The sequence below is a fragment of the Nomascus leucogenys genome, chromosome 13, assembly GCF_006542625.1.
Source record: "Nomascus leucogenys isolate Asia chromosome 13, Asia_NLE_v1, whole genome shotgun sequence".
Lineage (NCBI taxonomy): Eukaryota > Metazoa > Chordata > Mammalia > Primates > Hylobatidae > Nomascus > Nomascus leucogenys.
This window is the reverse complement of record NC_044393.1, coordinates 35,981,694-35,995,670: the sequence shown is the minus strand read 5'-3', so window position 1 is coordinate 35,995,670 and position 13,977 is coordinate 35,981,694. Positions and strand designations below refer to the sequence as shown.

The following is a 13,977-nucleotide window of genomic DNA, read 5'->3' as shown; positions in this document are numbered from 1 at the left end:
TCTTTAGTGTCTTTATAAATCTGCCTTTACTTGGGACTGTGATGAGCTTGAAATTTATCTGTTCCCATCCCCTGAAGGTACTTATCTTCAGCTCCTCAGGATGCATTATCTCTATTGATCTTCATAGCCAGAGTCCCATAGAAGGTGAAAACTTGCCTGATGTTGTGCAAGTTGTTATTTTTTTCCATACTTTTTTTTTTTAAAGCCCCCTCACCCTGACTGAGATGTAGTACAAGTTAATGGCAGCATCTAGAGGGTAGTCCAAGTCTGGAGGATAGTACAGTTCTTCTGATTTTTCACCCAGCAATTACTTACAGATGAAAAGAATAGTACTTCCTGGCAGGGTGCGGTGGCTCATGCCTGTAATCCCAGAACTTTGGGAGGCCAAGGCGGGCGGATCACCTGAAGTCCGTCGGGAGTTCGAGACTAGCCTGACCAACATGGAGAAACCCCGTCTCTACTAAAACTACAAAATTAGCCAGGCGTGGTGGCGCATGCCTGTAATCCCAGCTACTCGGGAGGCTGAGGCAGGAGAATCGCTTGAACCTGGGAGGCAGAGGTTGTGGTGGGCCGAGATTGTGCCATTGCACTCCAGCCTGGGCAACAAGAATCATCTCCATCTCAAAAAAAAAAGAAAAAGAAAAAAGAGAATAGTACTTCCTTTACCTTGAAGTTTTTTCAGCTCTAGAACTGTTTCTCTTCACCAGTTAGAGGTGTCTGCTATCACAAGATGTCTTGCTTTTCAACTTCCCCTTCATTCGTGTCCTTCATGTGCCCTTCTCTTCCCCGCCCTGCTGTCTGTGGCCAGGCAGGCTGCCCAGTACCTAATCCTCAGGAACCTGCTTTAGAGTTTTACCACACATGCCTATATCCCTAGACAATATCTTGTTTTGAACTTAATACAAATAGAATCATACTGTAGACCTGCTTTTCTTGCTCAGTATTCCTAGGATTCATCCAGTTTGTTGTATGTAAGCCATATAGCTTACTCATTTTCATGGCCCTATAGTATTCCTTTGTATGAACATGCAGTATCATTTTGACTCTTGGTGGACATGTGGGTTATTTATAGTTTTTGTGCTAGGTGCAGTGGCTTGTGCCTGTAATCCCAGCTTCTCAGGAGGCTGAAGCAGAAGGATCACTTGAAGCCAGGAGTTCAAGACCAGCCTGGGCAACAGAGTGAGACTCTTGTTTCTACAAAAGAATTTTTTAAATTAGCCAGCATCTGTAATCCCAGCACTTTGGGAGGCTGAGGCAGGAGGATTGCTTGAGCCCAACAGTTCAAGACCAGCAAGACCCCATCTCTACCCAAAAAAAAAAAAAATTAGCCAGGCATGGTGGCGTATTCCTGTAGTCCCATCTACTTGGAAGGCTGAGACTGGAGGGTGGCTTGAGCCCAGGAGTTCAAGGCTGCAGTAAGCTATGATCTCACCACTGTACTCCAGCCTGGCTGACAGAGCAAGACCCTGACTCTGAAAAATAAGTAAATATAGGCTTTTTTTGGTATTGCAGACTGTACTGTCGTGAGCATTCTTGTGCATGTCTCTTGGTCCACATGGGCAAATGCTTCTGTAGGGTTGGAATGAAGAGTAAAAATTTGGAATTTTAGTATGAGCCCACATATGGCTTTTTTTGATGAGGCCAGACTGTTTTACAAATTGATTGTTCCGAATTATACTTCCAGCAACAGCATACAGGTATTTGAGTTTTTCCGTATTCTGGCTGACACTTGCTGTTTTGCCAATTTTGCCACTGTGGTGAGTGTGCAGTGCTGTTATTATTAGGATTTTAATTTACATTTCTCTTATTATTAGTGAACCATCTTTATTTATTGGCCAAGCTATTATACTTCCCTTCTGTTAGATACTTGTTCTTGTTTTTTGCTCATGTTTCTTTTAGATTGCCTTTTTCTTGTTTATTTTAGGAATTTTTTTTCTTGAGACTAAGTCTCACTCTGTTTTCCATGCTGGAGTGCAGTGGCGCAATCTCGGCTCACTGCAGCCTCTGCCTCCCAGGTTCAAGCAATTCTCATGCCTCAGCCTCCCGAGTAGCTGGGACTGCAGGCGCGTACCATCATGCCCAGCTAATTTTTGTATTTTTAATAGAGACGGGGTTTCGCCATGTTGACCAGGCTGGTCTTGAACTCCTGACCTCAGGTCATCTGCCCACCTCGGCCTCTCAAAGTGCTGGGATTACAGGTGTGACCCACTGCGCCTGGTGTATTTTAGGAATTCTTTCTTTCTTTTCTTTTCTTTTCTTTCTTTCTTTTCTTTCTTTCTCTTTCTTTCCCTCTCTCTCTCTGTTTCTATCTCTTTCTCTCGATCGTTAGTTCATTTGTTCATCTTTCTTTTCTTTCTTGATGGAGTTTCACTCTTGTTGCCTGGGCTGGAGTGCAATGGCACGATCTTGGCTCACCGCAACCTCTGCCTCACAGGTTTAAGCGATTCTCCTGCCTCAGCCTCCCGAGTAGCTGGGATTAATTAAAAATTTTGTATTTTTAGTAGAGGTAGGGTTTCTCTATGTCGGTCAGGCTGGTCTCGAACTCCCAACTTCAGGTGATCCGCCTGCCACAGCCTCCCAAAGTTCTGGGATTACACATGAGCCAGTGCACCTGGCCAGGAATTCTTTATAGATTTTGGATACTAATTCTTTGTCAATTCAGTATATTGCAAATATTTCTTTCACCTGGTGGCTTGTGTTTTTATTTTATTTCTGATGCTTTTTAATGAATAAAAGTTCTTAGTTTTAATGTAATCAAGATAATCATTTCCTATGTGATTCATATATTTTAGATCTGTTGAGACTTTTTCTGTTGAATTATAAAAATATAATTTTTCAAAGAATCCACCTGGATTGCTCTGTGAAAGTGATATGAGATAGGAGTCTAAGTTCATTTTGTAAAATGTAGGTAGCCACCTGTCTCAGCAACAGTTATTGAAAAATCATTCTTTTCCCACTGATCGGCAGTGCCAGCTTTGTTATAAATTAAGTCTCTTTATGTGTGCATCTATTAATACGCTCTCTGTTCCATTGGGAAAGAAAATACCACATTGTCTTATTTTAGATAGATAACATATTTCTATATGGTGTCTTAGTCCGCTTGGGATGCCATAACAAAATACCACAGACTGAGTGGATTAACAGTAGGAATTTATTTCTCACAGTCTGGAGGCTGAGAAAATTATAACACTATATTAAAGGGCATTAAAAATGACATAAACACACATCCCATTCATGGACTAGAAAACTCAGGTTTACTTACTTGACATGGTAAAAATGACAATTCTCTCCAAAGTGATCTTTAAATTTAACACAATTTCAGGAAAAAAAAAAAAACCCAACAAGTTTTTTGAAAATCCTGAAAAGCCAACATAAAAATGTCTGTAACTTTCAGCAAAGATACTCCTGAAGAAGAAAACAAGGTGGGAACTTGCCTTATCACATTAGAGACTGAATGTTTGTGTCCTCTCCAAAATTCCAGTGTTGAAGCCTTAACCCCAAAAGTGATGTTATCTGGAGATGGGGCTTTTGGAAGGAAATAGGGGTTAGATGAGGTCATGAATATGGGGCAAGGTCTGTTGGGATGTGGTGCCCTTATAAGAACTACCAGAGAGCTTAGCCCCTACCATGTATGCATGGAGGAGGAGTCACGTGGGCATGTGACACCACGCTTGGCTAATTTTTTTTTTTTTTTTTTTTTTTTTTTTAGTAGAGATGGAGTTTCACCATGTTGGCTAGGTTGGTCTCGAACTCCAGGCCTCACGTGAAGCTCCCACCTCAGCCTCCCAAAGTGCTGGGATTACAGGCATGAGCCACCGCACCTGGCTGGAGGGAGCCACCGCACCTGGCTGGAGGGAGCCACCGCACCTGGCTGGAGGGACACTTTAAAAATGAAGGTTTTGGTCTGGCACGGTGGCTCACACCTGTAATCCCAGCACTTTGGAAGGCCAAGGTGGGCAGGTCAACTGAGGTCGGGAGTTCGAGACCAGCCCGGCCAACATGGTGAAACCCCATCTCTACTAAAAATACAAAAATTAGCTGGACCATGGTGGTGCGTGCCTGTAATCCCAGTTACTTGGGAGGCTGAGGCACAAGAATCGCTTGAACCTGGGAGGTGGAGATTGCAGTGAACCAAGATCGCACCACTGTACTCCAGCCAGGGCAACAGAGTGAGACTCCATCTCAAAAAAATAAAAAAGTAAAGTTTTGTACAGCACTGAGCATGAAGGAACTGTATAGCTGCATATTACTTGTAACATAGGTCACATTCAGGAACAGAATGTCAGGAGAAGTAAGCAAGTCACAGAAGAGTACATGATTAGGATTTCATTTATATAAAAACAAAAACAGACAAAACTAAGTAATACACAGTTTACAGATACTTTCAAGTGTGGTAAAACCATCCAGAATTCAGGATGCTGTTCCCCTTGCGTGGAAGAGAAGGGCTCTCCTTGAGGGAGGACATCCAGGGGGTTTCGACAGTGCTAGTAATGCTCAATTTCTTAGGCCTAGTGGTGAATGCATAGACATCTGGGTTTTGTTGTTGTTGCTTTAGTTTTTTTTTTTTATTTATTTAAACCTTGTGTGTACATTTCACACACATTTATAGACACAGGATGAAAATCATCTAGCCATTGCGTCATAAATTTCCCCAGCAGTGATAAATGTTCCCTCCTCACGTAGACTGGACTGTTGGAAGATTTTTATTTGTACAGCCAGTTTTCTGAAAGAGGAAAGCGAAATTCTTCATTGGCATTTGCTTGGTATCTTGGTTTACCCTGAGGGCTCATCCCTCTTTTGTTGGACTTCCAGGGATACAGAGCTCAAAGACAACCAAACTGCAGTCCTCCTGGTTTTGGGACAGTAATGGGAAACTTCCTCTTATCCTGGGTTTTCAGACTTACAGAATGGAGAAGGAAGGACAGAGTTCATCCACTAAGGACACCAAGGATGGCACAAAGAGTCAGGGAGATCTCCTCAGGAGTTGGCTGCCTTGGCCCCTGTGAACCCCTGCAAAGGTATGGCCCTCAGACCACTCTCTGACAGTCAAGAGTCCAGAGCAGATACCAAAAGGGTTATTGCTTCAAGCAGATTAGGATCTGAGACCAGAGCACAGGCACTGGGCCACCCAGTAAGTTACTTCACTTATCTCATGTGTGCTCTGAGAATAATGGCAGAGTTACTGCTCACAGAACCAGGCTGAGGGGCAGCTGCGATCACAGGACAGATCACAGGACAGTACTGAAATCAGATCCTGTTTACTGAGACCTTGCCTTGGCCCATGCCCCATAATGAGTGCTTTTCCAGCACTGTCTTGTGAATTTGTCTTCCTCTTTTCCATTTTGTTTTGAGGCTTCAGAGTCTAGTGGGAGAGGAAATGCTGGAGATGACCTCACTCATCCTTTCCCGTCTTCCTATTGAATAGATGGAATGTGCCAGCTTCTCCAATCTGTGCTTTTTTCTGGAAGCTTCAGGATTTTGAGGTTTGTCCAGGAGGCCTTTCGAGTGGCTCTGGACTTGTTTCTGAAAAGGTTCACTTCAAAAGTACACATGTAGAGGGGTACCCAGGACAGGGAAGGGTGCAGGTACTAACCACTCAGCAGTAGGAGCAGTTTCTACCTCGTGACACCTGTGGAGCCCTCTTATCTCTGGAAACAGTAAGTAGAGTCAACTTGTGGCAGGAGTTGGTGGGGTTGTGGTTTTAGGAGAGTGTTGAAGGTCTGGGATGAGCTCTGTGGGCTGATGGAAGGAGTAGGGAGACAGCAGTGAACAGGCTACGGGACAGCACTGTGGCCTGTTGTGGTTGAGGGAGCAGAGAAGGCTCATCATCAGATTCACCACAGCTGGGCTTTGGACAGAGGAGAACTGAAAGAAAAAAGGCATGAAAGAACTGAAGGCACAAGCATAATATATATAGTGTCTTTGGCATCAGACAAACCTGTGTTCTATACCTGGCTTCACCACCAAGTAATGCTGTGATTTTGGGGGAAATCTCTCTAAGCTTGAGTTTTCTCATCTGTCCTATGAGAAAAAATAATACCACCTCTTACAATTGTGAAAACAGAAAACTATAATGTATGACATGTGTGGTGCTTAGTAAATGCTGCGTGAAACCTGTTCCCATTCCTTTCCTTTAACAGAACAAAGATTAAAGGTTAAGTCCTGTCCTAGAGGATCTGCTCTTGATGTGGATGAGAAGAATATCAGAAATTTCTGAGCAATAGGGGAAAATGTGAATACCAATGACTGTGAAGGCTCAGTGACATCAGAGGATGGGGTGTGGGGAGGGAGACAGCTAAAAAGGGGATGGGGTGCTGGAGTCAGAGAGTAGCTGCTGGGCTGGAGATTTCAGAAGTCACGACATTCTGGGTGCAACTTTACTGCTCTAAGAAGGAATGAGTGTTGGCATTGGAAGGGAAGACTGAGCACATTCAGAGTGATTTGAAATATGGCATGGTCAGGAGGGCAGTAGGTGTGAGCAGTAGAGGGAGGGGCTTGTGTCTCTAGGGGAATGAAAGTAACATGCTGTGGTGTTGGGGAGAATGGTCTGGGAGCAGCATGGAGGAACTTTAGGGTTGGTACAGGATGAGGGTGGGGCATGAGTAGCCTCCTTTTCAGAGGGCCTCAGGAAAAGGCAGTGTGCACAGAAAGCCAGGCTACTTGTTGGAGGGTAGAGGTTTCCAGAGCTTGAACCTGGATAGTCACTGGCTGTGGCTGCCACAGATGGTAAGGTTGGCATGTCCCTCTGACTGGGCATCTGGTTCTTCCATGAGAGGCAGGTGCCAGTTCTTCTTCTTGTACCTAAAAAGTGCCTCCTTCTCCCTTCAATTCTCCTGTCCCCTGTGAACACATACTAACTAGGCCCCTCCCTTCCTTCTGAAACTTCACCTCCTCAGGAAGCCTTCAAAGCTTGCAGTCTCCAGATTCCTCACCCAGGATGCGAAGGCAGCCCTCAGACTCCTGGCCTTTGCTATTCTTGTCATTCCAACCTCCAGAGCTTTGCACTGCTTTTCTGGAGCTACAACTCAAGGAATCAATTTCACTTATTTATCTCCTGGCCTTTGCCTTGGCAATGAGGTCTTAATGACAATAAATTCAAACCTGTGCCTTGAGCTTTAAGAACTACTTTATCTCCTCTCTATGTGCGGAAACATGGAAAGAAAAACCGTTACAGGAATAGAAGATTCAGCTTGGACCAGCCCCAGAGAGTAGCTTCACCTAGGAGTCTTATGGGTGCTTTGGGTGCTGCTTTTGTGTCTCCAAAGCAAGCCCAGGCCCAGCATTAATCTTTGTCATCTTAGTTGTCCATCTTTTCCATGGTCTGCTCCCTAGGGCCTATACTGAGCTGCTCCATATGACCTTGACCATCCAGGAAACAACAGCTCTCCTTAGACCTGAATCCTTGTTCCAAGGAACCCACATCCATGTCTACCTGCCATCCATCTTGCTTTTGTGAACTACAGAAGAGCAGCCCCCCAGTGTCTGCAGAACCTACTCATTACCTAACTCAAATGTTCCATTGCTGGGCACAGGGACCTTAACCTCCCTTCACCAGTCTTCAGCTGAGACCCAAGTGCTCCTTCTCAGGCCCTAAATGAGGGATGTGGTCTCTTTAGGGCTGAGCCAGCTTGTGGCAAAGCAGAAGAAAGGAAAATCTGTAAACTCAGTAATGGAGCAGATATACCCAAAGTCTTTTTTAGTGTGTTTCCCTGGAAGATACCCATAAGGGAATGTGAATTTTGCTTCTCCCCATTAGCTGATAATTTATTCACTTGTTTTTCCAATTCTTATGCAAAGACTGCATCTGATGCCTCATTTCCCTCTGAGGCTCTGGGAGGTTACTTTGGCTTCCTCAGAGAACAGGGCTCAGCATACAAATCGCATAATGTAATTGCTACTGATACTGGCCTCTAGTTACCACACTGCTGTGCAAGAGGACATTGGAATCTGACCCCCAGCACCCAGCCCTCCAGCTCTGACCAACTCTCTTTTCCTTCCAGGGAATGTTCATTTTTTCTCTAGTGGCCTTCTGTTTTCTCACTGTCGTCATGGAAGTATCATCATTTCCAAGGATCACATGAATTCCATTTCCTTCTATGATGGGGTAGGTGTTGTACTAGTCAGTGGCTTTTTTGGTTGGAAAGTTGCTCACACTTTTGAGGGGAAAACTAAATAACTCCTTTCTCCCCTCCACTACCACAGGGCAGTATGTCAGGAACCAGCACAGCCACTGAGGCAGGCAGGGAGGGAGGTTGTGGAGAGGCCTGGGCATTCTGAAGACGCTTATGAGCCTCATCAACTTCACTGCTCTGTAAAGGGCTTACCTAGAAAGGGCTTCTGGTCAGAAGGGCCAGCAGCTCCCCATGCCCAATTCATTCACCCTAAAGAGGACTATAAAGCAGGCTGAGAAGGCCTCCAGTGGCCCCTCTTGGGTGGCCTCCAGGTCCAGGGGCACAAGGCTCACCCACTGAAAAACCAGAAAGGAGCTGCATCCTGTGGTATTGATGAGGTTCCGCATACACATTAGCATGGACAGGATTGTAAGTGAGCCAAGAGGGACAGAAATGGCTCACTTTCCCCGTGAAAGTTTAGCCCCTCCTCCCTCACACACCCAGACTTCCTCTCCAGCTCCATAAAAGTTCTACCATCCTATAACAATCCTCTAAGTTCACCAGTCTGCACTAACACTTCCCCTTCACCTTAAGGGGAAGAGGGTAGCGATGGGTTTCCCCTAGCCTTTGCCCTGTGACCAAGGCACAGCTTGTCTCAGTGCAACACCAGAGCAGAGGGCAGGCCCGCCACTCTGCCTGGTGTCAGCCTCAAAACCAGTCTGTCTGGGAGCTAAGACAGAGACCATGTGAGGTATTTTGGTCAGATGGCTCAGAAAGCGAATTCTGTGAGGAAGTTTTTCTTCCATATAGAGCCTGCAGCCTTAAAGGCTGTTCAGAAATGTAGGCAGACCAACTGGACACATTGGATGGCCCTATTAGATAAAGCTTTGCTGTTAGGTTGAAGAGTCTTCTAATATCACGGAAGAAAGAATGCATCATGAAAAGCACAGTACTGGGATGATAAGTAGCTAATTTCGACAAAAAATAGACTCTTACCTCTACCAAAAATCAAAATGAACTTCTGAGGGATTAAAATTAAATATATTTAAATTTCACAAATAGAATATAAAAATGAATATTTATTAAACCTCTAGGGGTTAGAAGACTTCCGAAGCTTAGAAACAATACAAGAAATTCTAAAGGAAAAGTTTGTCAAATTTGACCAATTACTGATTTTTTTTTTTTTTTTTTTTTTTTTTGAGACAGAGTCTTGCTCTGTTGCCCACGCTGGAGTGCAGTGGTGCAATCTTGGCTCACTGCAAGCTCTGCCTCCCTGGTTCATGCCATTCTCCCGCCTCAGCCTCCTGAGTAGCTGGGACTACAGGCGCCCACCACCATGCCCGGCTACTTTTGTTTTTGTATTTTTAGTAGAGACGGGGTTTCACTATGTTAGCCAGGATGGTCTTGATCTCCTAACCTCGTGATCCACCCACCTCGGCCTCCCAAAGTGCTGGGATTACAGGCGTGAGCCACCACATCCAGCTGACCAGTTACTGATTGTTAAAAATTTTTTGCTGATAATTTAACTTATTGAAGTATACTGTAAATACAACTAACTGTATCCATTTAAAGCTTTGGCAGATGTGTACATTCATGAAACCACCTTTACAATCAAACCAAAATGTTTCCTCATGCCCTTTTTCATCTTTCCCTCCACTCATGGGTTCAGACAACCACTGATTAGCTTTTGTCACCATATATTAGTTTGCATTTTCTAGAATGTTGTATGAATGAACATCATCTATTCTGTAACCTTTGAGTCTGACATTTTCCACTCAACATAGTGATTTTTAGATTCATCCATGTTGTATATGTAAATAGCTGTGTTCTCTTTATTGCTAAGTAGTATTCTATTGTATGGGTATATCATAAAATTTATCAGACTAATTAGTAATACAAAACCCTTTAAAAAGTATTTTAGGGGATGGGGAGGGATTGATCAATGAATACAAAGTTAGAAAGGATGAGTAAGTTCTAGTGTTCTGTTGCACAGTAGGGTGCCTACAGTCAACAATAAGGTGTTGAGATCTCACAACAGCTAGAAGAGAAGATTCTGAATGATGAATGTTTGAGGTGATGGATTTCTCATTCATTACCCTGATGTAATCATTACATAATGTATACACGTATTGAAACAACATATTATACCCCATAAATATATGCATATTATGTATTAATTAAAAATAAAAAATAATTTTTTATGGCCAGGCACAGTGGCTCATGCCTGTAATCCCAGCACCTTGGGAGACTGGAGCAGGTGGATCACCTGAGGTCAGGAGTTCAGGACCAGCCTAGCCAACATGGTGAAACCCTGCCTCTACTAAACAAAAATTAACTGGGCGTGGTGGTGCACGCCTGTAATCCCAGCTACTTGGGAGACTGAGGCAGGAGAATTGCATCAACCCAGGAGGTGGAGGTTGCAGTGAACCGAGATCGCACCACTGCACTCCACCCTGGGCTGCAGAGTGAGAATGTCTCAAAATGTGTATATATATATATATATATATATATATATATATATATATACACATACATATATATATATATATATATATACATACATATATACACACACACACATATATACACACAAACACACACACATATATATGTATATATATATAATTTTTAAAAAGTATTTCAAAAGGCAAATTTTTAAAATTGGGAAAAACATTTTTGGTGATTTAGACAAATGAATTAATATTTTTTTTCTGCAAAGAGTTGTATCTTTATTAACATGAAAACACTGAGTCCCAGTCAGGGATGTTCAGAGGACATGAGGCTACTTAACAGATAGGAGAAATTATATCAGAAACAACCTCCTGCTATCATATGTAACAGTAACTTAGCATTTATTGTTAAATTATACTAACATAGTATTAAAGCATACCAATTTATACTAAGGAATAAATCCTAAGGAACTGTTGGCAGAGGAGAACTGGAATAGCTCATGTCAACTTGTGTGGGTGGCCCAAGAGGGGAAGAGAGTGCAGTCACTGGAAGTGTTTACTGATAGTATATGATAACATGGCTAATGGTGATGATAAATTAAGTTTTAAAAACAGGATATGGGGCTGGGCGTGGTGGCTCACGCCTGTAATCCTAGCACTTTGGGAGGCCAAGAAGGGCAGATCACCTGAGGTCAGGAGTTCAAGACCAGCCTGGCCAGCATGGTGAAATGCCGTCTCTACTAAAAATACAGAAATTATCTGGGCATGGTGCTGCGCACCTGTAGTCCCAGGTACTCAGGAGACTGAGGCAGAAAAATCACTTGAACCCAGGAGGCGGAGGTTTCAGTGAGCCGAGATTGCGCCATTGCACTCCAGTCTAGGTACCAAGGGCAAAACTCCATCTCAAAAAAAGAAAGAAAAAAAAAAAGCCAAGCATGATGGCATATGCCTGAAGTCGCAGCTATTTGGGAGGCTTAGGTGGGAGGATCACTGGAGCCCAGAAGTTCGAGGTTGCAATGAGCTATGATTGTACCACTGCACTCCAGCCTGGGAGACAGAGCAAGACCCTGTCTCTGAAAAAGAAAGGAAAACAAAAGTACTAAATGTTAGCTGTAGTTGGGTTTAGGTGATGGGACTTTCGATTAATTTTTCTAAAACTTTCTTCTCTGTTCTGTTTTTGTAATTTTTTTCAAAATGAATTGCATTTCTATGCCCTACCAATGAACAATCTGATAAAGATATTAAGAAAACAATTCCAGGGCTGGATGCAGTGGCTCAAGCCTGTAATGCCAGCACTTTGGGAGGCCAAGGCAGGTGGATCACTTGAGTCCAGGACTTTGAGACCAGCCTGGGTAACGTGGTGAAACTCTGTCTCTACAAAAAATAATAATAATAATAATTATTATTATTATTATTATTATTATTTAGATGGAGTCTCGCTCTGTCACCCAGGCTGGAGTGCACCCAGCCTTAAAAATTGTTTAAATTAGTGAGGCATGGTGGCAGGTGCCTGTAGTCCCAAGCTACTTGAGAGGTGAAGTGGGAGGATCTCCTGAGCCCAGGAGGCGGAGGTTGCAGTGAGCTGTGATCATGCCACGCCATGCTCTAGCCTGAGCAACAGAGTGAGACCCTGTCTCAAAAAAAGAAAACAATTCGATTTACATTAGCATCAAAAAGAGTAAAGTACTAAGGAATAAATTTAACCAAGAAAGTGAGAGACTTGTACACTGAAAACTGAAAAATATTGCAGAAAAATTAAAGACAACCTAAATGAAGGAAAAACATCCGTGTTCATGACTCAGAAGACTTAATATTAAGACAGTACTGCCCAACATGATCTACAGGTTCAGTGCAGTCCGTATCAAAATCCCAATGGCATTTTTTGCAGTTAGGAAAACCCTGCTGGGCGCGGTGGCTCACACTTACAATTCCAGCACTTTGAGAGGCTGAAGCGGGCCGATCACTTGAGGTCAGGAGTTTGAGACCAACCTGGCCAGCATGGTGAAACCCTGTCTCTACTAATAATACAAAAATTAGGCAAGTGTGGTGGCCACGGATCTATAATCCCAGCTACTTGGAAGGCTGAGGCACAAGAATCACTTGAACCTGGGAGGCAGAGGTTGCAGTGAGCCGAGATTGTGCTACTACACTCCAGCCTGGGTGACAGAGTGAAAACGATGTCTCAAAAAAGAAACAGGAAAACCCATCCTAAACTTCATACAGAATTTATAGACTCTCAAGGGACCCTGATTGTTTAAAACAATCTTGCAAAAGAAAATAAAGTTGTAACACGTAACATTTTCTTATTTCAAAACTCACTATGAAGCTACAGTGACCTAACAGTTTGCTGCTGGCAAAAGGTCAGGCATATGGACCAGTGGACTAGACCCATGGAGAGCCCAGAAATAAACTTTTGTATCAAATCATTTTTGACAAGGATGCCAGAACCATTGAATGTCAAAAGGACAGTCTTTTTAACTGGTGGTGCTGAGAGGCCGGGCGCAGTGGCTCACGCCTGTAATCGCAGCACTTTGGGAGGCCAAGGAGGGCAGATCACTTGAGGCTAGGAGTTCGAGACCAGCCTGGCCAACATGGCAAAACCCCGTCTCTACTGAAAATACAAAAATTAGCTGGGTGTGGTGGGCGGACGCATGTAATCCCAGCTAGTCGGGAGGCTGAAGCATGAGAATTGCTTGAACCCAGGAGGCCGAGGCCAGTCAGCCAAGATGGCACCACTGCACTCCATCCTGGGCACAGGTCCCCTGAGTGGGACCCTGTCTCAAAAACAAACAAACAAAAAAGGTGCTGGGAAAACTAGATATCCGTGTGCAAAAGAATGAAGTTTGACCCTTACTTTATACCCGGTACAATAAATTAACTGAAAGTGGATCAAAAACATAAACGTTAAAAGCTAAAACAATATGCAATCCCAGCACTTTGGGAGGCTGAGGCGGGCGGATTATGAGGTCGGGAGTTCGAGACCAGCCTGGCCAACATAGTGAAACCCCGTCTCTACTGAAAATATAAGCATTAGCCGGGCATGGTGGCACGGACCTGTAGTCCCAGCTACTTGGGAGGCTGAAGCAGGAGAATTGCTTGAACCCAGGAGACGGGGGTTGCAGCGAGCCGAGATTGCGCTTTTGCACTCCAGCCTGGACGACAGAGTGAGACTGCATCTCAAAAAAAAAAAAAAAAAAAAAAAAAAAAAAAAAAAAAAAAAGAGCTAAAACAATAAAACTCTTTGAAGAAAATACAGGATAAAATCTTTATGATACTGGATTTGGCAATGATTTCTTGGATGTGATACTGAAAGCACGGACAGCAAATGAAAAAATATGTAAATTGGACTCCATCAACATTTAAAACTTCCGTGTATTAAAGGACATTATCCAGAGAGTGAAAAGACAATCCTCAGA

The 13,977-nt window shown here is 43.6% G+C and overlaps 1 protein-coding gene across 3 annotated transcripts in view; it reads left to right on the top strand.

Moving 5' to 3' along the window:
• C13H20orf194 (chromosome 13 C20orf194 homolog) overlaps window positions 1-13,977 on the top strand; it is a 166,876-nt gene that overhangs the window by 101,186 nt on the left and 51,713 nt on the right. For all 3 annotated transcript variants that reach the window (XM_030825350.1, XM_030825349.1, XM_030825351.1), the window contains exon 21: window positions 8,001-8,104. In XM_030825350.1, the coding sequence (XP_030681210.1) occupies window positions 8,001-8,104 (104 nt within the window). The remainder of the gene's footprint in view (window positions 1-8,000; window positions 8,105-13,977) is intronic.